Source organism: Aotus nancymaae, unplaced genomic scaffold (assembly GCF_030222135.1).
Source record: "Aotus nancymaae isolate 86718 unplaced genomic scaffold, 86718_ANA_hifiasm-v0.15.2.pri h1tg000016l, whole genome shotgun sequence".
NCBI lineage: Eukaryota > Metazoa > Chordata > Mammalia > Primates > Aotidae > Aotus > Aotus nancymaae.
In genome coordinates, this window is record NW_026988428.1 from 61239143 (window position 1) to 61264739 (window position 25597).

General features: G+C 45.4%; 1 protein-coding gene across 1 annotated transcript in view; it reads right to left on the reverse strand.

The window, feature by feature from the left end:
• The window catches only part of LOC135268117 (myb-binding protein 1A-like), a 116521-nt gene extending 97739 nt beyond the window's left edge, over window positions 1-18782 (reverse strand). The window contains 9 exon segments of the mRNA XM_064376799.1: window positions 13867-13966; window positions 14053-14220; window positions 14431-14556; window positions 15213-15332; window positions 16250-16545; window positions 17912-18029; window positions 18158-18325; window positions 18484-18659; window positions 18726-18782. Coding sequence (XP_064232869.1) covers window positions 13867-13966; window positions 14053-14220; window positions 14431-14556; window positions 15213-15332; window positions 16250-16545; window positions 17912-18029; window positions 18158-18325; window positions 18484-18659; window positions 18726-18782 — 1329 coding nt within the window.
• Window positions 18783-25597: the final 6815 nt, after the last annotated feature.

Sequence of the window (25597 nt, forward strand, 5' to 3'; positions counted from 1 at the left end):
AATACAAGAAAACAGTTACTGGTAATTTATGTGAATTGAAAAAGAGCATAGTATTGATCTCCTGCTTAGGTCTTGGCAAATGAAATTTAAAAGAATCTCTGCCATCCTTCTCCTGTAGAGCCACACTCAGCACAGTGTCATAACATCACTGCAGGGTCTCTTTCATAAGAATAAGATGGCACTTTGTTGCCAGGCCATTAAATCTTGCTTTTTTAAAAAAAGAATTAGCCAAGAAAAAAAAATATACATCTACATGTTTCTTGAAATGAATTTTGCATTATATTATGTGATCCAGGGACCCAAATAGGCATGAGAAGAAAATTTTCTAGCCTTCCTGTTACTTGGGCTTTAAGTAGAACACATTGAACAACAGCAATAACTTTAAAAAATGAGCCCTAAGAATTACACATGAAGAAATAAATGGCCATAAAACCTAAAAGTAGAATAAAATAATAAACGCCATATAATCATGCAATCTAAATAAATGCTACAATTGCTGCACTCATGTTTCTTTCATCTGCTGATTTCCTTTTATTCTATTAAGGAGATTTCTGATGCTGAAATGGCATTCCTGTCTCAGTATGCATTTTTTCATTCATCCTCAGTGTTCATCCTTCTCAGGCACTATCAAATAGTACTGAGTTTTCAACGTCAGTTTTTTTTTTTTAATTACTGATTTATATTTCTTAAATCTTCTTTAATATGATAGTAATGGCATTTTTCAGTGTGTGTTGCAATCCCTTCATTTTGTATTGCGTCATGAGAGCTGAGGTCATTTTTGAACTTAAAAGCTTATTTCATATCCATGGTAAATACTATCATGCACGATAGTAAAATTATTCCATAATTAGCCAACAACAACGCGTCCACTTAACAGGGTTAGAGAAAAACATGAACACACACTCACACACACACACACACACCACACTAAGCACATGCCTCTCTGTGAATATGACCTGAAGATTCAGGGGGTAATCCAGCAGGTGGAGAAGATGCATTTATACTGCAGTAACCAAGGCAATTTTGTCAATTCCATTACAGAGAGGCTGAACGTGCACAAGGAACCCACTAAACTTGAGGGTTATCTGGAGAGAGTCCTTGACAAAGCATTAATGATAAGGTAAACACGACAATTAAGGCCCATGCATGCTGAGCTAGGCGACCAGGACTTTATAGGAATGGACTGGAATAAGATTATATCTGCTTAGAATAATAAGAATTTTTAGAACAATTATTAATTCTGATGGGATAAAAGCATTTATAGGCTAAAAATAAAAACCAAATTTATTGCCTTATTAATATTAGTTTATTAAATTTCAAATTGTAAAAGAGAATGCTTTAAAGTTTTTTATTTTTGTTTCTAAACTTTAAACTCAAAATATTTTTAGAGAAAATTTTATTGTTACTTTTAGTTTTCTATTATGCAGATAAAGCAGGATAGTACAGTAGCGTAGCATGTGATGACTGAATTTCTGATGAGTTATTTCGATTCAGTTAAAAGCCATCATCAATTTATCTATTAAATACAATTGATAATTAGATCATCAATTATCTATTAAATAACTAATCTATTGAATGAAGTGTTTGAATGCAGTTAAGAGCAATCATTATCATCTACTAATTACAAGGGACCTATGGTCAAGTACTGAAGGATGCACAAAAATAAAGAAGCATATTTCTTTTCCTCCAGCAGTCTATCAATACAGAAATCATTTCATTATTTGTGTGAATTCTCAGTTTCTCACAAGACATATATAAATCTTCCATTCCTTTTTTTCGATTCCCTCCATTTTGTTAATGTTTCTGTTTTTTTGTAGTTGTTGTTTTCATTCTGACTAGTTCAGAAGTTAAATATCATCACTGTTACTATCATCACTAACAACATCACCCACACACCTAAGGTTTATGTTAATAAATACACAAGATTCAAGGCTCCAATCTAATCCAGTCTGCAATAGTATAATTTCATTATCAACTCATAAATGTGGCAGTAAGCAGAACCCAAAACCTACTCCTAAGGGCAAAGTTGTCACTTATGATCTCAGCTCACTTTGTTTGTTACTCATAGCATAAACTGAGAATGATAATTGAATTATAATTCTGAGTGATTTCCCCAAATTATATCCCTTGGAATGCTGGTTTTGAGAAATGCTTTTCCCCCAAAAAGCATTCCTTGGGCAATGCTCTATTCATCTTTTCTTCTTAAAAAGTTTCACATGGCACATCAGCATATTAAGCGCTATTGCAATAAAGAGATCTATTTATCTTTGCTTAACCCACCATTTTCTAAATTTCTCTGACCAAGGGACTTTGCATTCCCACCTCACTCAGTTAAGAACAGCTACGGACAACCTTCAGAAGTAGTGTTTTCAGGAAGACATGTTAAGAAATGTTGACTGAGAAGAGAAAGAATTAATTCAGATGGATATTACATTTTCCCAAAGCTAGAAAACCCGAGTTATTCTGCATGAAGGAGAGATTGTAACACCATAATTAAAATTGTTCAAATTACCATGCCCTTGACATTCCATTTCCTTAAAGATACTTCCAAAATGTAAAATGTACTTAGCTGAAGAAGACTGATAGTATCTCCTTCTCTGTTGTGCCCATTATTCAGTACACTTGCATGGTGGGAAAAAAAAGTGAAAATGTTAAGCCATTTGATTGTACGTCAAGCTTTTTTTTTTTTTTTTTTTTTTTGAGACGGAGTCTCGCTCTTGTTACCCAGGCTGGAGTGCAATGGCGCGATCTCGGCTCACCGCAACCTCCGCCTCCTGGGTTCAGGCAATTCTCCTGCCTCAGCCTCCTGAGTAGCTGGGATTACAGGCACGCGCCACCGTGCCCAGCTAATTTTTTTGTATTAATAGAGACGGGGTTTCACAATGTTGACCAGGATGGTCTCGATCTCTCGACCTCGTGATCCACCCGCTTCGGCCTCCCAAAGTGCTGGGATTACAGGCTTGAGCCACCGCGCCCGGCCACTGTACGTCAAGCTTTAAGGTAGGCACAGTTTGCTTTTTCTTTTGTCTCTCCATATTCCACTATCAAAATCAAACACTGGTGAGTTTTATCTCAACAAAAAAATTATTGACATAAAGTATTAAAATAAATAACCATCCAATCATGTATGATTTGGAGCTACTAGGCAAAAGCTACCAGCATTAAATACATTTCAAGTTCTTACATTAGAATATCCTTCTTGCCTCAGGGGCTGAGTTCTGGGTCTGGTGTGGCTACTGACTACTGCTCATATAGTGCTATTTGTACAAGATGGCAAAAGTTCCTTGGGTAAAGAAACTACATTACTCAGCAAGAAAAATGTACACAATGTCTGCCAAAATAATTCTTACTTTTGATTTTCTTTTCTGTTTTATTTCACTTCTCCTTTCTGCCACTAGACTCTGCCTAGCATATATTTTTATAGCACTGAAATCCTAGTAAAACACTTCTAAAAATATTTAAGCAATGTACAATTATGAGGGTAAAAAAAATCCACATTCCCATTGTTTGGCAGCAGCTGTGAAAGAGGACTGGCTGTATGTCCATCAGTACACCATGTTTGCAGGAGTTGAGGAAGCAGAGGAATTTGCTTATTTCCTTAACTGAAAACTACAAAGAACCCAATTCAGCACCATTATATGACTTAGCTGTTTTTGCTGCATTTTGAGTAGACGTAGTTGGCATTTAATAAGTTCTTTCCATCTCTGTCACCCACCATACTAGAAGTAAGCTTATGGGGCTTTTTTTAATGCAGAAATCTAAGATAATGCCTAAGTAATAAAAACAAGATTAGTCCTTGTCAAGTTGCTAGACAGTTAAATGCCACACTTGCCCCCCTGTTCTGCTCCATCTAAGATCAATTTAATTTGGGAACAGAAGGAATTTCTATTGAAAAGCCTAAGAAGACAAGCTGTATAGCTTAAAGGACTACACAAGAACATAGGAAGCTGTTTTGAGACATAGGAGAGGCAACCAGACAAAGAAAACACATTGAGCCTTAGAAAGTTTTACTGCTTCTCTCTGGGAATCTTTAATTGACAAGGAAAGCTCAAGGGCCTTTTTATCCCTCCAACCACACGTAGGAAGTAACTAAGGGATAGCAAATTCCAGGTGCCATCTCTGTGAGGCAGCTAGTGGATATCATAGCTATGGCTACAGCACAAAATACTCCTGTGCTAACCCACTCTGGCCTTGCCCTAGAAACTCTTCTGGACAGTTTGTGTTTAAGAATTCCTGTAGTGCTTTTTGGAAGTAGTTATGAATACAGTGCAACCAGGACTGTAATTCAAAGTTTGACTGATGATTGATTGATTGATGTATGCTAAGCTCAGCTCTCTGGCCACTGACAGATTCCAGGAGCATCCAGGAAACATGATGAGGCAATTCTGATGCTGGTTGTTCCTTCATGAGGCACAGTAACAGAAAGCATCCCTGGGACTCTTTCCCCTTTCATCATAGAAGAGCAGAGAAGGCCTTTCGTATATCCTGAGCTCAAAGACTGACTGCAGCTGCAGAATCATGAGGCTTACATGGAGTGCTGGACTCCAACATGGCCATAGTTAAAGCAGGAACTTTGCTTTAACAATTAGCCCCGGTCTGTCAAAGAGTGAGACTGCTAGTATTTATAACAACTTCCTGATTCTACTACCATGCACAGCCCTCCATCTGAATAATGTGCAGATATTTTTGTTCCTGGTAAAGGTAAGGGTCTGGAAGCAATAGCCTCTCTCACTAGGTATCTGATTAGGTGAAAATTCCTTTGGGTTTTATGTAATCATTGTGGTGGCACTGCATTAGTTATGAAACAAAGCCTATCTTTATTTGAAGGATTCTTCAATAATCAGGTTAATAAAATTACTTTTAATTTTGATTTACTATCAAATATATATTTTCTTAAAACATCCACCTTTTAAATGTACTGCAGACCCACACAGACACAAAACACACTTTATGTATTTATCCTTTAAAAATGTCTTTGAATTAGATCGGGGCTTGAGGTTTTCAGAAGTGTCAAGGGGATATTTTTTATAAAAACAATGAATAATTCAAGAGATGTCTGTCAGAATAAATTTAAGTTCATCTTGATTTTGACTTCCACAGATATGTCATACAAAATCCTGCTAGTAATTATCCCCAATCCCATCTAAAAAAAAAAAAAAAGAGTTTCATCGATATAACTCAACAAATGCTTCACTGAGCTGGAACAGAATGGTGATTTTTAAGCTCTCTTTCAAAGACCATTGTGAACAGCACTGTAGTTTACTTTTTACCTTCCTATTCAACATTTTTATTGTTTATGGTGACTCGCTTCCTATTGCTTTCTCATTTTTTTCCTATGAATTGAGATTTATTATAAGGTACTGTGTTTGGTGTTTTGAGTAGTCTTAAGAGGGAAGAAAGTTTATTTTCATTTAAAAGCCACAATAATACAGAAATATAATTGAGTGTGCTGAAGGAAAAGGAAGAAATTAGGAGTCATAGAAATAATCTCTAATCTACTGAGAATTTTAATCTTTTAATTAAAATATTAAAAACTTAAATGCTTAATATACACAACTCTGGTAATTGAAGGGGTTCTTTGTTTGTACCTAGTACCATTTCCTTAATCATGACTAGTAAATTAGCAGGCAAGGGGACTGCTATTCCCTTCTATCCTAGCCACTGTATCTGTGATGCATAAATAGGACATAATTGCTGGGAGGGAGGATACTAAGGGAAAATGAAAGGAAGGAACCACAGCAACAAAATAGGTCCAAATAAGTTATGACAATGTGGCTGATACTTTATATTTGCATATTTTACAGTTTATGAAGTGTTTTTCCATTCATTCAATTATTTAGTCTTCACTATTCTTTAAGATAAAATTATTATTGTCTTCACCTTACAGTTGAGGAAACCATGGCTGGAAGAAATTGAGTAAACTATACATCATTTAAAAATACATGTATTATTTTAGTCATATTACTAAGAACCAATGTTCTCATAAGGAGATCAATGTCTCTAGTAAATCTATGAGTTTTTCAAAAAGAGAATTCAGTTAAACTTTTAGGGATAATAGCCCACTAAGGAAAAGATAAATACATAGCCACTGATTAAATCTTCCATTGGGATAATTACTTCACTTCATTTCATTGGCCAATGTATTCAGCTTTTAGGGCCCAATTCTCAGAGACAGAAGTGAAATAAACTCAGATTTCAAGAAACTGGGCTACTGAGATCTCATTTCTGACATCGTATGAATTTCCGTCCCCACCCAAATCTCATGTTGAATTGTCATTCGCAACGTTGGAAGAGGGGCCTGGTGCCAGGTGACTGAATCACGGGGACAGACTTCCTCTTTCCTGTTCTCATGATAATGACTGTGTTCTCTGGAGATCTGGTTGTTTTAAAAGTGTGTAGCACCCCTCACTCCCTCAATCTCTTCCTCCTGCTTCAGCCATGTAGGACGGACGTACCTGCTTCCCCTTCACCTTCTGCCATGAATGAAGATTTCCCGAGGCCTCCCAGCCATGCTTCCTGTACAGTACAGCCTATGGAATCATGAGCTAGTCAAACTCCTTTACATTATAAATGACCCAGTCTCAGGTAGTTCTTTACAGCAATGCAAGAATGGACTAATATAATTTCTTCAGTAGAAAATTTGTTTTCTATTATACAATATGAACATTACATCACTGAAAAGTATGGCATTATGGAAAGCCAGTTTAGAACAGATGACATTAAGAAAGTATATAAAACTTGGCTTTCTACATGTTATAGAAAAATGTAAATTAAAATACAATATGCATTCAGCTCTACTATTTTTATGTCAACCAAAACTCCAAAGGTTGAAGTCAGAGAGCAATACAGTTGGACTATAATCCAGACAATAAACGAAGATTACTTATTGATGAAACCTGTATAATTAAAGTTTAATTATATATTTGATTTCAATCATTTTCTTTAGATTTTCATCTAATCTTTTCAAAATCCAAAGAGTTTGGTCATCTCTTATTATTTCAGCAACTTTCTTATTACTATTTGCAATTTTCTTTCTGAGTGTACACACCATGATTTGTCTGATTGTCATTTTTACACATTAATTTCTTTTTAATTTTTAATTTTAAAATTCACTATGTTTAAGGTGAGATATTTATTATTTCATATTGAGAAATAAATCAAATGGAAAATATGACTGGAAATTCAAAAACCTAACTTTCACAAAGCTAAAAATTATCCAAATAGACTATCTCACTCATGTTACTGTCTGCCATTCATCAAGTGATCTTCCCTTATTCCTCAGAAGCATTTGGTCTGTCATCTTAACCTGAACCTAGTTCATGCCATAAAATTTGAATTATCAAGTCAATAAATCTCTCTTTGATAAAAGTAGGTAATCCTAATGGCCTGCCTCTTTCGTTATTTGGAATCATTATTAATAATTCCAATAGTCATTTGCTGCTATAATTGTACTCCTTCTTGGTCCATAGTAGATGGATCCAAGAAAATTCTAAAGTGATTTAGGAAAGTGTGACACATTCTCAAATAAGAGGTCCACTAAATAGCCTGACCTCACCAATGAAGTAAGAACAGATGACTTCTAGGAATGACCTAAAAGGACTCTCTCCTGTTTATTTTCCAAGATAACATACACTTAGACCATTGCTGTCTGTTTCCCTCCAATGAATGAGTTTTGATAAATGACTGAATTGGCCTGATAGCTGAGGGGTTAACTAAGTACCAGTGAGTAGGAGAATTATTGAATGAAATTCTTTTTAAATTGTACTTCTCTGCTCTTTTAAATAAAAAATAGTGGCTATAATTTAAGCTTTTCTTGGTGGTCTTGGGTGAGGATAATGAGCCTCCTTTTTTTGTGACAAGATAGATGGAAACTGCTTAGGTAAAATGGAGAGAGAACAATATTTGAATCCAGTACCTCTAGGTGACTTTTCTTACTATGATATTTTTTAGCGTAATTTTAGATTATGCTAAATTTTGGATTTATGTCTATATTTTTTTCTCTTTCACTGAAAAATAGGGTCAATAACATCTTCATTTGTCATTACGTGAACAAATGAAATGATTTCTATAAAACCACACACCACTATATATTTGCAATATGTGCATTAAATGTGATTGTAGTTGTTTCCATTATGATCCTACTCCTGGGGGTTGTGGGGCTGTGGAGCTTGGCTCTGTCACCTGTAGATGGAGCAGACCTTGTCCAACTGTAGGTCCCCTGGGAGGTGGCACTCAGCTGCCTCCACAGCCTTAGTGAACCCACACCATGATGAAGCTCTAGGCTCTGCTTCTCTCCTATCCTTTTTTCATTTCCCAAAATGATTTTCTTCACTGCTGTTAACAGCTTCCTACTTGCTCCCATCAGTCAAGACGTCATCCATTATTTCTCCATCACTAGCCCAGTGACATTCGGTGACACTTGAGACAACTTTCTTTTACACTGTGTGCTTTTGGGTGTGAAAGATGAGTAGCCGTCTCTCTGTATTTCAAGACTATAAGACAGTGTGTGTCGAGAGCACTTCAAAGTGTGTCGATCCTTCATTATCCAAAGCAGGTGATCTCACAAGCACCTAAGCAGTTTTTCTTGTAGTCTCTCTAAAATGCCAACATCAAGTGGAATTCCAGGCATGCTCAATTTAAAAGTCTACCTCAAAGGTTATAATATTCCAAGTTCAGTGAGGTGCTTATATGACAGGTCAATGTGCTCATGAAACCCTTCTTGTTTCACTTTGTAGCATAATAGCACTTTGTAGCATAAATAGCACTTTGGTTAGTGGTCTGACTCAGGGAAGAGACAGTGGTAGCAAGAAAAGTATGTTCCTAGTCAATAACTGTCCTTTGAAAAGACATAGGGAGGAGGTACATTTCCTGCATTCCTTCCCTAGCAATTGGGACAGGGCAGAGATTCTGTTTTGGGAAAGACCAGATTAGGCCTCCTATCTGGAACCCCAAGGGGACAGGTTACAGTAGCCACTTGTAATCCTCACAGAAATCTTGAGTTCTGAAAATTTCTTTCATGGAAAAAAAAAATGAAAGAATAAGCCAAAAAAAGAGTCTTTCTGCATCCATGCACATCCATAAGGGATATGAAAATAGTACCTTTGAATATTCTGGGATTATGACGTTTTCAATCAGCAAATATTATTCTATGTGAAAACCTAGAGTATTAGAACATACAGGAACTGCAGTTATCTCCTTATTTTTCTTACACTTTATACAGTTTGATTCACTGGCAGGCATGGCTGTACCTGTGGTATGAGTTCCAGAGGCCTCAAGGTGCCCTGTGTGGCTGGAAATGAGGGACCCCAGGGTGAGCAGCAGATGATGGAGGCAGAGAGGGGACAAGTCAGGCAGGGCTGATAGTCAGGGCTTTCACTCTGCATGAGGTGGGGCTAGGGAGAACTCCCTGAATGGAAGAATGACTTGAACCTTCACTTGGAACATCACATGGAAGAGTGATCCATGAATGTCAATTCAACTGTGAAGTGAAAGAGAGGTATGAGACCAAAATCAAAACAAACCCTTTTGAATAAAAAATACACAATGTAGTTTGCAAGTACAACTTTTATGAATTTAAAATTCTAGTTCATTTTTAAAATGAAACACTTAACTTCTTCTTTTTCTTTTAATTTTTTTAGACAGAGTCTCACTCTGATGCCCAGGCTGGAGTATGGTGGTGTAATCTCAGTTCACTGGAACCTCTGCCTTCTAGGTTCAAGCAATTCTCCGTCTCAGCCTCCTGAGTAGCTGGGATTATACGTGTATGCCACTACATCTGGCTAGTTTTAGTATTTTTAATAGAAATGAGGTTTCCATGTTGGCCAGGCTGGTCTTGAACCCCTGTCCTCAGGCCTCCCAAAGTGCCGGAATTACAGATGTGAGCCACCGTGCCCAGACTTAATTTCTTCTAATGAACACCTATTTATTACTTTGCCAGACTTGATGCAACACATATAGTGTGAATGTAATTTTATGATAAAGAAGAAAAAAACAATTCAAGTTTCTAATTGTAACATCATAAAGGATATTTGGGGGCCTCTGTAGATGAATCCAAAAATGCCACCACCACTCCAAAAAGGAACTCCTCTCTGCTTGTTAAACCCTGCTAAGGAATGGCGTTGGTATTTTAATTCTTCCAGAAATTCATGACAGCTGGTATCTAAGGCCACCTATAGCTATCAGAGGGCTATTTTAAGTATTCTTCCAAATAAGCAAAGACCTTTTAAGAATATTCAGTTAATTTTAATCTTTAACATTCAAATCAATAACTTTATTGATTGAACTTTTTCACTTAAAATTATAATAAAATAGTCAAGTGATATCACAGGATATCATTGAACAGTAGGTTAATTCATAACTGAGATTAGATTTGGGGGGATTTCATTGCAATACAAATAATACGGTGCTTTTTCAGTATCATTCATTTGTTACTTTGTTTACTAAATCCACATTTATCAGAGTCTAATATAATTATCTTACAGGAGGAATGACAAAGTTTAGTATTAATGGACACTGTTCTCATGGAAGGTCTCTATCTTATGCATTAAATTATTATGATTATTATTATTTTTTTTTGAGACGGAGTTTCGCTCTTGTTACCCAGGCTGGAGTGCAATGGCGCGATCTTGGCTCACCGCAACCTCTGCCTCCCGAGTTCAGGCAATTCTCCTGCCTCAGCCTCCTGAGTAGCTGGGACTACAGGCACGTGCCACAGTGCCCAGCTAATTTGTGTATTTTTTTAGTAGAGATGGGGTTTCACCATGTTGACCAGGATGGTCTCGATTTCTTGACCTCGTGATCCACCCACCTCGGCCTCCCAAAGTGCTGGGATTATAGGCGTGAGCCACTGCGCCCGGCCTAAATTAATTTTAATCAAAATGATTTCAGTCCTTTCCTGTCTCATGTGTTAGCAAATTAAAAATTGAAATGAAGATTCCTTACTCGAAAGTATATTTCTTCCTTTTAGTTTACCAGTAAAAAGTCAAGGACTTGAAACCCTTTGAACACATGTTCATCCAGGTTTTTTGTTGTTGTTCAAAAAGTCAGTAACAGATAGATTGAAAATTGACCAGACATTTCCAAAAGCCCTTTGACTGTGCAAGTACATTTGGGTTTCCTTCAGAGCAGGGCAACATATGCCTTAAGGCATATGTTGCCCTGCTCTGAACATAAACAATCTTATTTAATGTATACATTTTTGTGCTGAAATCAATGCTTTTACAGAATAAAATGACCTTCTAGGTTGACTGAGGATCACAGACATTTTATCATACTGCACGCAGCTGATAACCAAATACTGTGGCAGATGAGCAAATTGTGTAGACCCTGGGTACAACAGGACCTTACGGGAGCAGAGTTGGAGAAAGGGCATCTAGATGAACAGATGTTTAATAGAACCTGGACGATCTGCTCTTGCAGTATTGAAACCTTCATAACCACCAAGCAATAGAGAATTTTATTTTACATTCCTAGATGCAAGGTTATTGATGACCAGCCCATATGAATCAACCAAAAATTGAGTCATGCAGGAAAATTTGAATGATAGTGAATCTCATAGTTTGTACTACTAATTTACCTATGATGTATTTCACCTATAATAGAAACTCTTTTAGACAATTCCACTTCATCATGTTACCAGATTAACAGACATTCTCGTTTCCTCTGTAAAACATTAGGAGAACCTAATAAATACTCTCTAGTAAAGCCTGTGCACTTCTGCTCCCACTGTATTGAGTTGTATAGCTGCTGAGTCAGCTGAGTTGATTCCCAAAGTTAATCCTGTTGTACTTTCTATCAATATTACATAAATTAAATTATCTGAAATTTGGTAAAATACAAATGTAAAAAGGACTAATTGCTATTGCAATGAAAACTATGCAAGTGACATGGAAAGGTAACATGATGAGGAGGTTGCTGAAATAATTGTGTTATTGAAGCAGATGTGGGTAAAATAACTGTAAGAGATAGGAAAAAAGTATAAAAATCTAAGTTTTCTAAACAGATTGAGATGCAACTGTGTTTCTCATTCCACTTTGAAGCTATCAAAATTGATAATCATTAGTTATCATTATTGGTGGGGTTTTACAAGAAAGATAAAGCAGTATTGTATTAGTTCGTTTTCACGCTGCTGATAAAGACATACCTGAGACTGGGAAGAAGAGGTCTAATTGGCCTTGCAATTCCACTTGGCTGGAGAGGCCGCAGAATCATGGTGGGAGGCTAAAGGCTCTTCTTTTTCCCTTTTTTCTTTCTTTCTTAGAGATGGAGTCTTGCTCTGTTGCCCGCCCAGGCTGGAATGCAATGTCACAATCTCCACTCACTGCAACCTCCACCTCCTGGATTCAAGCAATTCTCCTGCCTCAGCCTCCCAAGTAGCTGGGACTACAGGTGCGTGCCACCACGCCTGGCTAATTTTTGTATTTTTAGTAGAGACAGGGTTTCAGCATGTTGGCCAGGCTGGTCTCAAACTTCTGACCTCAGGCGACTCACCTGCCTCAGCCTCCCAAACTGCTGGGATGACAGGTATGAGCCCCCGCACCCGGCCACAGCTGCACCTTTCATCTGAGGGTTGGCACAGCAAAGTGCAGCCTCCTCTGTGCAAGTCAAGACCAGAGACCCCAAGGTTGCAGGCTCCACGTGTGTCCTGGCATCAGCAAGGCCATCATGGGTAAACTTTACCCACACAGCTCATCCACAGGCTGGACTCAGAATAACAAAAGCTGGCAAGTAAAACCACCACAGCCAAGTGGCCAGACTGGCAAGTGAGAGACCCATCTACTCAGGCTACATAAGATCAGCAGCCTCGATAAGAGCCTCCTATGTTGTGAGAAGAAAACTCTCTAAGAATCAGGGTAAGAGCAGACGCAGTGGCTCACGCCTGTAATCCCAGCACTTTGGGAGGCCAAGGCGGGCAGATCACCTGAGGTCAGGAGTCCAAAACCAGCCTGGCCAACATGGCGAAACCCTGTCGCTACTGAAAATACAAAAATTAGCCAGGTGCGGTGGCAGGCACCTGTAATCCCAGGTACTCGGGAGGCTGAGGGAGGAAAATCGCTTGAACCTGAGAGGCGGTGCTTGCAGTGAGCCAAGATCACGCCACTGCACTCCAGCCTAGTCAACAGAGCAAGACTCCATCTCAAAAAACAAACAGACGGCCAGGCATGGTGGCTCACACCTGTAATCCCAGCACTTTGGGAGGCCTAGGCGGGTGGATCACGAGGTCAAGAGATCGAGACTATCCTGGCCAACATGGTGAAACCCCGTCTCTACTAAAAATACAAAAAAATTAGCTGGGTGTGGTGGTGCGCACCTGTAGTCCCAGCTACTGGGGAGGCTGAGGCAGGAGAATTGCTTGAACCCGGGAGGTGGAGGTTGCAGTGAGCTGAGGTTCTGCCACTGCACTCCAGCCTGGTGCCTGGTGACGGAGTGAGACTCTGTCTCAAAAAAAAAAAAAAAAAACCAGACAAACAAAAAAGGAATCAGGGTACTGAGTGTTGAATGTGGTCAGGGCTTCCCGATGGGAAGAACTTACAGGGAGACCCCGTGGCCAGAAGGTGTTCCCACAGCCGGAGGGTACAGTGCAAGCTACTCTGCCTCTGAGTCTCAGTTTTCCCATGTCAAACATGGAGAAGCGGAGTCTGCCTCAAGTTTCGGGGATTAAGAAGGCCTGCCTAGAAAGCTCAGAACACCAGCTGGTGCCTGCTAAGGGGCCAGAGTGATGTTTCCTTGGGTGATAATTCCACCCGTGACGAGGCTGGCTAGGGAAACCTCCCAACGTAACTCCCCAAGCCTTTCCTGGTTCCCCCCCATAGCCTTCATAGCTGCAGGACCCCAGGCTCACGGCCCCTCTGTCCCAGGTCACAGTACCTTGAAGACGTGGATGCCCATGAGCAGCAGAAGGTGCTGGAAGGCGGCAGCCCTGGGCTCTGAGGAGGGGGCCTCCAGCTCCTTCAGAGTCTGCAGCATCCTGTGGGGAGCCAGGCGGATCCTCAGGCCCTGGCTGCCATCAGACCACAGTGTCCTGCCCACCCCCTGGAAATCCCACCCACTCACCGGTCCCAGGCCTGGTGGTGCTGCGCAGTGAGGGGTGTCACGGGGGTCATGCTGTGGCTGTGATTCAGCCGCAGGTCTGCGAACTGCACCAGGTGGTAGGTCCAGGGCTGCCTGCCTCGGGTCTGCTCTGGTGCCAGCTTGAACTGCGTGCTGAGGGTCTGCAGCAGACTGGGCGAGGGGCAGGGCTTGGTCACCAGACCGATGAGTGAATACAGCCGCCTCCCTCCACCCTCCCCAGGGCTCGGTCTCCCACCTCTCCAGGACCTGATACAACTCCCTGGGCCTCGGCCGTTGTCCCCAGCCTAGGGGAACTGCAGGGAGCAGGCGTCCTCAAGGCCTTCCCACCTTTGGACCTCTCCTGAGCCGCCCCAGGCTCACCTGAAGAAGGCGCTGCTGATGGCCTCTCGGGCCTGGCTTTCCAAAGGGAGGGAGAGCTGCTGCCTTGTCTCCGGGATCTGGGATGTGGGCTCCTTTGTGACGAAGAACGAGTGGAACAAACAAAACCTGGGGAGGGCGGGAGAGCAGCCAGCGCTGTTCACGGCCATTTGTTTCCACGGGCTCCCCTCCCCTGGTGGCACCACACAGGGTTCAAGGCCAGGAGGAGGAGGGGAGGCCTTCTGTCCCCTTCTGCTCTGGGTACAGTTCTCAGGGCCCTCATGGGAATGGAACTCATGAGGTGGCTGGGCCAGGAAGGGCTGGATCCCCAGCTGAACACAGTTCAACCCGAACTGGGGAGAGAGAATCAGTGCCCCTCTCAAGGAACCAAGAGACGTGAGTCTGTGTGGTCACGGCCGAGTCACGCCACTACTCCTGCAAACACGGGGCCAGTGCAGCCCCCTCCTGCAACCGGGCACGCTGAGGGTGAGGTGAGCACCCGGCTCTGCTCGGGTACAAATGAGGCAGGTGTAGGGCAGGCTTCCCCGACGCCACCCATGGGCAAAGGCTCCCTGCTGGGCACGCACAGCACACCCAAACCTCTTAGGCGCCTGCAACTGGGGTGCCTCCTGGGCCCCTTCCCTACAGGCTCCTGAGGAATTCCCAAGTCCCCTTGTGCATGCTCCCCACTGATGACTCAACCCAAAGGCTTCTGGCTCCAGAGGACACAAATCAGGACGAGGGGCTCAATTCCTTGACCACCTGCCTGCGGGAAGCTCCAGCACCTCTTGTCCCTGGCCACCTGCTCCATCAAGGTCTCCTCCATCTCCAGGTGCAGGCTGTCCACAAAGCTCACCAGTTGAAGGATGATCCATTTCCACAGCTGGAACACAGCTCGCTCAGACCTGGGGTGCAGGGGCGAGGTCATGTGAGCCACTTAGACCTGGCAAAAGCGGGCTGCGCCCAGTAGCTCACACCTGTAATCCCAGCGCTTTCGGAGGCCGAGGCAGGTGGATCGCTTGTGGTCAGGAGTTCGAGACCAGCCTGGCCAACATGATAAAACCCCATCTCCACAAAAAATACAAAAATTAAGGCCGGGTGCGGTGGCTCATGCCTGTAATCCCAGCACTTTGGGAGGCTGAGGTGGGTGGATCACCAGATGTTGAGGCTTCAAAACCAGCCTGATCAACATGGAGAAACTGCATCTCTACTAAAAATACAAAAATTAGCTGGGCATGGTGGCACACGCCTATGATTTCAGCTACTTGGGAGGCTGAGACAGGAGAATCACTTGAACCCGGGAGTCAGAGGTTGCAGTGAGCTGAGATCGTGCTATTGTACTCCAGCCTGGGCAACAAGAGCGAAACTCCATCTCAAAACACAAAAATTAGCTGAGCATGGTGGTGGGTGCCTGTAGTCCCAGCTACTGGAGAGGCTGAGGCAGAGACTCGCTTGATCGCTTGAACCCGGGAGGCAGAATTTGCAGTGAGCTGAGATTACATGCCACAGCACTCCAGCTTAGGCCACAGAGTGAGACTGTCTCCAAAAAAAAAAAAAAAAAAAAAAAAGAACAAACTGGCAAAAAATAGGACATTCCTTTAACTGATCTCAGAGACAGAAAACCAAGCTCTTCCCCTCCCAATTGCCAGTGCAGGACCTCACAAGGAAACTGAGGCCTTGTGTTTGAGAGCTACAGTGCTTCCCCTCTCTCCGCTCATGGTTTAGAGCCAGGACACTGTGGACGGGGGGGCCGGGGTCACTGCACTCTGCAGGTCAGGGAAGCTAACTCCTGAAGGAAGGGTCCTTCGCACGGTCCACTCACACGTGCAGTGATGCATCCTGAGCTTTCTTCTGGTTGTTGGTGCTGAAGTCAATCAAGGAGTCCAGGTCTGGCTAGAGAAACATGCCCTGCAGCCAGGCCACGTAGCCCTGCAGGGCCCGAGGGTTCAGGAACCGCACGACCCGCCAGAAGGTAGGCACCACTGGGAGGCCGTGGTTGGTGGCAGAGGAGAAGGCCATCAGCACGGCCAACTGCCGCTCAGGGTCATCCCGGCATCCCTCTAGGAAGGTGCCCACGTATTCCTCCATCTCCGGGGCGAACTTGAACTGGTTTGGGAGCTGTAAGAGTTAGGCACGGTGCTGAGCCCACGAGCTTGCGGCCTTTAGGGTTAAACCGAGGCCCAGGGTCTCCCCTTGCACACAGCAGGGCTGAGCCTGAGCTTGCTCCATTCCTGGTCACCCCAGTGCTTCTGTCTGGCATCAAGGCCTCCCCGGGTCCGACTTCCCCAGCTTCGGTGCCTCTGGCCCCAGAAGGCCCCTCTTGCCACATTGCTGGGTGGGGATGGCCTGTTTTCCTGGCTCAATGCACAGGCAGAGAGGTAGTTAAGAGACTAGGCTGACCCGGGTTCAAGGCCTATGTTGCCAATTCCTAGCCGTGTCATCTTTGGGACCGAACCCAACCACCTCTCATGCGCTTCCAGGACCCGCGCTCCGTGTTTTTGTCTGGCAGCTTAGCATTTTAGCAACCTTTTGCATCTGGCCATTACTGCCATTGTGTAGGTGAGTAAAGTGAGACACAAAAATGCCTAGAATAAAACTCCTCAGGGTCAGAGGGCTCCCAGAGGGACCATGTCTGGCCTCATAGCCCAAGCTCTTTTCATTTTAATTTTCTCCAGTTGTGCCCCTGGAGTGCAGTGCCATAATCATGGCTCACTGCAGCCTTGAAATCCTGGGTTCCCGTGATCCTCCCACCTCAGCCTCCCGAGTAACTGGGACTACAGGTGCACGCCACCGTCTAACCCAGGCTCTTAACCACTGCCTGATGCTTCAAGTCTGCCCCTCACCCAGAATGACAGCTCTCAGAAACGCTGCAAAGATAAAATGAGCTGCTGAGAACAGTAAAACCATCGGTGCTCAAACACAGTCATGATGACGGTTCTTATCACCGCAACATGGGCAGGAGTGGAAGGAGGTCTGAACAGCCCGCTGGTTACCCACACCCAAGAGGAGGCTCACTCCTTTTCAAAACTGTCAGAGGGAAGCTGGGCGCAGTGGCTCCCATCTGTAATCCTGGCGCTTTGGGAGGCTGTGTCGAGTGGATCACCTGAAGTCAGGAGTTTGAGATCAGCCTGGCCAACATGGCAAAACCCTGTCTCTACTGAAAATACAAAAATTAGCTGGGCATGGAGGTGGGCACCTGTAATCCCAGCTACTCAGAAGGCTGAGGCACGATAATTGCTTGAACCCAGGAGGCAGAGGTTTCAGTGAGCAGAGACTGCATCATTGCCCTCCAGCCTGGGCGACAAGAGAAAACTCCAACTCAAAACAATCTGTCAGAGGGGAAGGGGTTCAGGCAGCTCACTACCCAGACAGCGGAGATGCCCAGGTCTCTGGCCAGGCCCTTGAGGTGCCCTCTCCCTTTCTTGGCCAGGAGAGCCCCTGCCTAGCCTTTCCGGCAGCATCAGGCTGCACGGGCAGTGCCCACCTTGGCCGTGCACGTGTGCTCCCCGTAATGGCGGATCACATCTCCCCGCATCACCAGCTGCAGCTGCTCCTTGGTCAGCAGGGGCAGGGCAGCGCCTAGCAGGCGGAAACACAGGTAGCTAAGAGGGGGTGTGGGACAGAGCATGGTCAGAGCCTTTGGCCCCCCTGCAGGGACCTCAGGACTGGTGGCCCAGCCCCATTTCACAGACAGGGAAGGGGGCCGAGAGAGGTCACGTGCCGCACGCACCTGGCTGGCCAGAACTGCAGCTTCAGCAGCCCCTGTTCCCCCACCCCCTTCCAGAACCACAGAAACTTGTCTCCCTTGAGTGCCAGGCAGAGCAGCTCCAGAGTGACAGCAGGCAGCTTACGCTCCTTCTTCACGGAGGAGGCTGCCATCTTCAGCACGTTCACCAGCCTGTGGGGGACAGGAGACTCAGGCAACACTTGCCTCACCGGCAAGGGCCAGGGTGCCAAGAGCAGCCAGGGCACCCCCAGGCCACATGGCCAATCTGGGCTTGTCCAGATGCAGTCCCACGGCCCCAGGGAGGGCAAATTCGCCCACCTCCCTCACACCTGGGAACATTCTCATCCGAAAATAGGTTGACGGATCCCACCAGCTTCTTGAGCCTAGAGGGCACCTTCTGCTGGGCCAGGAGGAAGAGCCCCAGCTGTTCAGGACAGCTGAGCATCGCATCCAAGTCAGTGCTGAGGACCTCCGGCAGCATCTCCTGCAATGTGGCCTCCGAGACCTAAGGGCGGAGAGGTAAGAAATGGTGGCTTCCTCTGCAGGGTGAGCCCAGTGAGGCCTCTTTTACCTGCCAGGCTCCTGACACAGGGCCACCTGGCCAGGCATGAGAGTCATCAGAGGCCATTTGCTAAAAAACTCAAATTCCCAGGCAGCTGGGTTTTGACAAGCATCCCGCTGATGCTAACTGGCCCAGAGCTACTTGCCTTTTTTTTTGAGACAGAGTCTTGCTTTGCCACCCCAGGCTAAGTGCAGTGGTGTGATCTCAGCTCACTGTAACCTCCACCTCCCCGGTTCCAGCGATTCCCCTACCTCAGCTGGGATTACAGGTGTGCACCTACAAGCCTGGCTAATTTTTGTATTTTTAGTAGAGATGGGGTTTCACCATATTGGCCAGGTTGGTCTTGAACTTCTGACCTCAAGTGATCCGCCCACCTCGGCCTCACAAAGTTCTGGGATTACAGGTGTGGGCTATGGTGCCTGGCCAGAGCTACCCATTTAATTATTCCTGGTTTTGGGATTTCAGAGGACTAGCCCATTTTATACACAAGGGGCCCTAGGTAGACAGCTGGGATTCAAATTCAGGCCCTTTTGGCTCTGAGGTCAAGACTCCTCAGCACGCCCTGGCCTGGGACTTGCCAGCCCCTGCCTTTCTCTTCAGTGGCAAAAAGGCCTAGGTGTACCTTCCCAGGTCGGGCAGTGGAGGCCCATGAGGGACCAGCCTTGACCAGGACAGCAACAGTGAACGTTTTATATACCTGCCACGTGCCAGGCTCAGTTCTAGAGCAGCACTAGCCACACGGGGCTGCTGAGCGCCTGAAAGGTGACAAATCTGAACAGGGATGTGCCTACGTGTAAAATATATGCTGGATTTTGAAATACACTGAAAAAAAGAGTGAAGATACTGCAACGATTTTTTTTTTTTTTTTTGAGACAGAGTCGCATACTGTCACCTGGGCTGAAGTGTAGTTGCACGATCTCAGCTCACTACAACTTCTGCCTCCTGGGTTCAAGTGATTCTCCTGCCTCAGCCTCCTGAGTAGCTGGGACTACAGGCACCTGCCACCATGCCTGGCTAATTTTTTGTATTTTTAGTAGAGCTGATCTACTAACAACGTGGGGTTCAGGCCAAGATGCCACCTAAGAGCCTCGGAGCACTCATGGCAACACGAAAACCCTGGAAGACTTTCTGCATGTGGAAGGAGCCAGCACAAGGAACTATCTACCATAGGGTTCCAATTATATCTAATGCCTAAACAGGCAAACCCATGGTGACAGGAAGTGGATCAATGGCTACTGAGGATTGTAGAAGGATGGTGGCGGCTAAGTGATGCAAGGTTTCTTTTTGGGTTGATAAACATGTCAAAATGGGGGGAGAGGGGAGGGAGAGCATCAGGACAAATAGCTAATGTACGTAGGGCCTAATACCTAGGTGACAGGGTCAATAGCAAACCACCACGACACATGTTTACCTATGTAACAAGCCTGCATGTTCTGCACATGGATCCGGGGAATTACAGTAAAATTAAAAAAAAAAAAAGAAAATGTCAAAATTGACTGGCAATAGTCATGCCATTAAAAACCATTGAATTGTGCACTTTACATGGATGAGTTGGATAGCATGTAACTTTACATCCCAATAAAGCTGTTAATCAATGAGCCTGTGGGGACAGAGTTCACGACCTCTAATCAATGCCATTCATGGACCTTGCAGGCAGACAAGGTGTTCATGACAAGGACCCCAGCAGCTCCATCCCCAGCACTCGCCCTGCCCCAGGCTCTGCGCTCAGTGCTCACACACGTTGTTTTGAGGAACTCCTACAACATCCCAATGAAGTACTGAGGAGATGGAGGCACAAGGCCACACTAGATCATGGAACACCACCTCAGAAGCTGCCCAGGCAGATGACTGCAGAGGTCAGCACCAGCTGCCTCCCTACCTTGCGATACGAGGCACCCTCTTCTGCTTTGGCAACTCACTGGTTCACGTAGAACACACGGGGGATGCTCAGCCTGATGCAGTGCAAGTCACTGCCAATGAGTGCCAACAGCCTGAACAGGCCGGGTTGGCTGGTCTCGCTGATCTGAAAGGCCAGGCGGACAGACAGCACATCACAGGACACACCGGAACACACAGACAGGGCCACTTCCCAGGTAGCTTCCAGGCCCCAGCACAGGGCCTTAGGCCTCCCTACGATGGGCAGGAAACTCCAGGCCTGCTCTAACTCTCCCATCCAGGACCCCAGGGCCCAGCTGGACACCCCATCCCTGGGGTTCAGCAGAACCACTGTCCTCCCCCTTGAATCAAGGTCTACACCTGCACAATCTGCCATGAAAGGTCCAGGATGCTACGGGCAGTTCTTCGCAAGAAGCTCCCCAGCCCAGTGGCAGGCCCACCTTGGATGGCCCCAGGCCTCAGGACACCCTCTGCTGACTCCAGACGTTGCCTCTTCCTGTGGGCAAGGTGCTGCCGGGCCTGCAGCTGCCACTTCTTCTTGTGGAACTGGAGCCAGACAAGCCACTCTTCCTGGGACAGACGTGAGCACAGCCAACGTGCAAGTGGTGAGACACAAATGCCTGCAGCAACTTTCTCAAAAGCAGCCTCCCTAGGGGTCAGGACATGTCTCGGGCTCCCTGGGCTGTGCAGCAGAGCCCTCAGAGACAGATTGTGTCATAGCCGTGCGCCTTACCTGGGTGGTTCCCAGGGCGGGAGGCTGCCCCAAGATCTCCTGCCAGGGCACAGTTGGTGTGAGGTCCTGGGATTCCTCTTGGCTCTCCCAAAGGACTCGCTTCCTCTTCACAGCAACATGGGCTGGTGGGTGAGGTGACTTCACCAGGCCGAAGTCCTCCATGTCAGGAGCACTTGGCCTCGGACTGTCTCCTGGGGCCTGGGCCATCATGACCTGGAAAGACCCAATGAAGCCTTAAGTCTCAGGATCTGGGGCTGGGCACGGTGGCTCACACCTCATCCAAGCACTTTGAGAGGCCAAAGCAGGAGAATTGCTTGGGGCCAGGAATTTGGGACCAGCCTGGGTAAAATAGCAAGACCCTGCCTCTACAAAATATATTACAAATTAGCCAGGTGTGGTAGCATGCCTGTAGTCCCAGCTACTTGGGAAGCTGAGACAGGAGGATCACTTGAACCCAGGAGCTGGAGGCTGCAGTGAGCTATGATCACACCACTGCACTCCAGCCCGGGCAAGAGTGAGACGTTGCCTCATAAAAACAAAAATCTCAGGACCTCATCCCCATAAATTCTACTTCTCAAAATCTAATATATCATCTGAAATGGGAAGTTCATTTACACAAGTTTATTTAATTTTTAATTGTGAAGGCCAGGTGTGGTGACTCATGCCTGTAATCCCAGCACTTTGAGAGGCCAAGGTGGGAGGACCACTTGAGCCCAGGAGTTTGAGACTAGCCTGGCCAACATGGTGAAACCCCTTCTCTACAAAAAATAGAAAAATTAGCTGGGTGTGGTAGTGTGTGCCTGTGGTCCCAGCTACTTGGGAAGCTGAGGTGGGAGGATCACTTGAGCCCAGGAGGTGGAGGTTGCAGTGAGCCGAGGTTACACCACTGCATTTGAGGCTGGGTGACAGAGTGAGACCCTGCTTTAAAAAAAATAAAAATGAAAAGATCAAACCAAAAAATAAATGTCACTGAAGACTACAAATAAGTAAATGTTTGCATTTTCCCATGTTTGCTCCAGAATGCTCTTTTTATAAGAAAGAAAATATTGCAAATAATTCTATCTGCCCCTACACCCTCATCCCTGACACATCTTTAAATTTTTACCACATGTCCACAGACACATGCCACAGCTGTAAGCTTTAACCTAACCTAAATAGTAACATGCAGTACACACCTGAGTATACAACTGGTTCCCTTTTTTATTTTTTTTGAGACAGAGTCTCGCTCTGTCGCCCAAGCTGGAGTGCAGTGGTGCAATCTCAGCTCACTGCAACCTTTACCTCCTGGGTTCAGGGTATTCTCCTGCCTAAGCCTCCCAAGTAGCTGAGACTACAGGCACATGCCACCATACCTGGCTAATTTTTGTATTTTGAGTAGAGATGGGGTTTCACCATGTTAGCCAGGATGGTCTCGATCTTCTGACCTTGTGATCCACCCACCTCAGCCTGCCAAAGTGCTGGGATTACAAGGGTGAGCCACCACACCCTGCCTATTTTTATTTTTATTTTTGAGACAGAGTCTCACTCTGTTGCCCAGCCTGGAGTGTAATGGCAGGATCTCCTCTCACTGCAACCTCCGCCTCCCGGGTTCAAACAATTCTCCTGCCTCAGCCTCTTGAGAGGCTAGGATTACAAGTGCCTGCCACCAAGCCCAGCTAATTTTTTGTGGTATTTTTAGTAGAGACGGGGTTTTACCATGTTGGCCAGGTTGATCTTGAACTCCTGACCTCAAGTGATCCACCCATCTTGGCCTCCCAAAGTGCTGGGATTACAGGTGTGAGCCACCCACCCGGCCATTTTTTTTTAAAGATATGGGGATCTCCCCCTGTCACCCAGGCTGAAGTGCAGTGGCATCATCTTGGCTCATTGCAGCCTCAACTTCCAGGCTCAAGTAATCCTCCCACCTCAGCCTCCCAAGTAGCTGGGACTATAGTCATGCACAACCATGCCTAATTTTGTTGTGTAGTTTTTTTTTTTTTTTTGGGTAGAGATGAGGACGCACCCCCTCGGACGCACCCACTCCCTCGCAGGGAGCTCGGACACACCCCCTCCCTCGCGGGGATCTTGGACGCACACCCCCTCCCTCGCGGGGCGCTCGGACACACCCCCTCCCTTGCCGGGAGCCGCGAGGTCACAGGGGCGGACCGTTGGCGACTTCACGCGGAGGTGTGTCGTCTAGGAGCTGGGTTGTCTTCTCCGCAGAGCGGAGCCTCGTAGCCTCCACCTCCTGCTGCGTCCTGTGTGCTGCTGGCTGGAGAAGGGTAGGTAACAAACTCTGACCCAGCATAGTGTTTATGTGGGTCAAAAATAGAAAAAGTGTGTCCAGACACTGGGGAGGTGGGAAGTTTCCTTCAGGCCAGGAGTTCAAGGGCAGCCTGGCAAAGTGGTGTGACCCCATTTCTGTAGTCCCACCTCAGCCTCCCAGCTACTTGAACCCCAAGGTTCAAGGCTGCAATGAGCTGTGATCCTACCACAGCACTCCAGCCTGTGAGATTGAGGTAAACCCTGTCTTAAAAACTAAAAAAATACTGTTCAAGCGTGCGACATTGGGGGACTGCTTAAAGAAAAATTGAGGCTGCCTGGGCCCTGTAATCCCAGCACTTTGGGAGGCCGAGGCAGGAGGATGGCTTGGAATCAGGAGTGTGAGACCTGTCTGAGCAACATGACAAAACCCCATCTCTACAAAAGATACAAAAATTAGCCAGGCACGTGCATGCCTGACCTAATATTTTGTATTTTTTTGTAGAGATCGGGGGGAGTCATGCCCCCATGTTGCCCAGGCCGGTCTCGAACTCCTGAGTACAAGCCATCTTCTCACTTTGGCCTTCAGAGTTGTTGGGATTCAAGGTGTGAGCCACGGCGCCCCACTTGGGTTAGGCTATTTAATTACAAAGTCCGTGGCTCGGCTTGGTGGCTCACACCTGTAATTCCAGCACTTTGGAAGGCTAAGGCAGGTGGATCACCTGAGGTCAGGAGTTTGAGATCAGTGTAGCCAACATGATGAAACCCAGTTTTTACAAAAATTAGCCGCATGTGGTGGCACCTGCCTGTAGTCCCAGCTACTCAGGAGGCTAAGCTGGGAGAATTGTTTGAACCCAGGAGGCAGAGGTTGCAGTTAGTCGAGATCACATCACTGAACCCTAGCCTGGGTGACAGAGCGAGACTCCAGAGTTTGAGACCAGCCTGGGCAATGTAGTAAAAAACAGACAGGTGTAACTGTGTCCACCTGTGGCCCCAGCCACTTAGGATGCTGAGGCAGGGGGATCACCTGAGGCCAGGAGCAGGTCTGCAGTGAGTTAGGATCATCCCACTGCTCTCCATCCTGAGCAAAGAATGAGACCATGTCTCTAGATAGCTAGCTAGATAATTGATATGTAGTTTTCTATCAGAATTTTTTCCTACATTTGAGCATATTTTTCTAAAGTAGCATTCAACACATCAGCATTTTACAGTGTTATTAGTTGTTAATGTGATTCTGTTTTTCTGAAATACAGTGTTCTTTACAAAAGCAGTTTTGTCTGTCAAAGCACACCGATAGGTCCTCAAGTGAATTTGGCTGATGTTGGTGACCTTGGTACAATTTTCTCCCATTGATTGGAGCAGTCAGTAATTTCAGGTCACTGTTACCCTTGGAGGAAGAGCACAAAGGCAACAAGGAAGGGCACTGGTATCCAGGTCCTTCTAGAAGCATTTCACCTTCCCTTAAGGTTTCCCTTGATGAACATGGAAGTACTGTATGTAGAATTGACTGTTCCAGCATCTTTGTACATTAGGCCAAATTTTTATGTCTTCCCTTTATGAGAGGCACCCTGGTAGGCTAGGGGAGTTACACATGAAGTCTGATCTCAGCTTCACTGTCCAGAGATGCAACATGGTCCAATCGAATAACATTCTCTGAGCCTGTTTCTCTTTTACTTATTTTTTATTTTTTAGAGACGGGGTCTTGCTCTTTTGCAGTGGCGTCATCTTGGATCACTGCAACCTCCACCTCTCGGGTTCAAGCAATTCTCCTGCCTCAGCCTCCTGAGTAGTTTGGACTACAGGCACGTGCCACCACATCCAGCTAATTTTTGTATTTTTAGTAGAGATGGGGTTTCACCATTTTAGCAAGGATCGTCTCGATCTCTTAACCTCATGATCCACCTGCCTTAGCCTCCCAAAATGCTGTGATTACAGGTGTGAGCCACCACACTTGCCCTGAGCTCATTTTTTTAACTGTAAAATAAGAATAACAATTATACTAATATAAAAA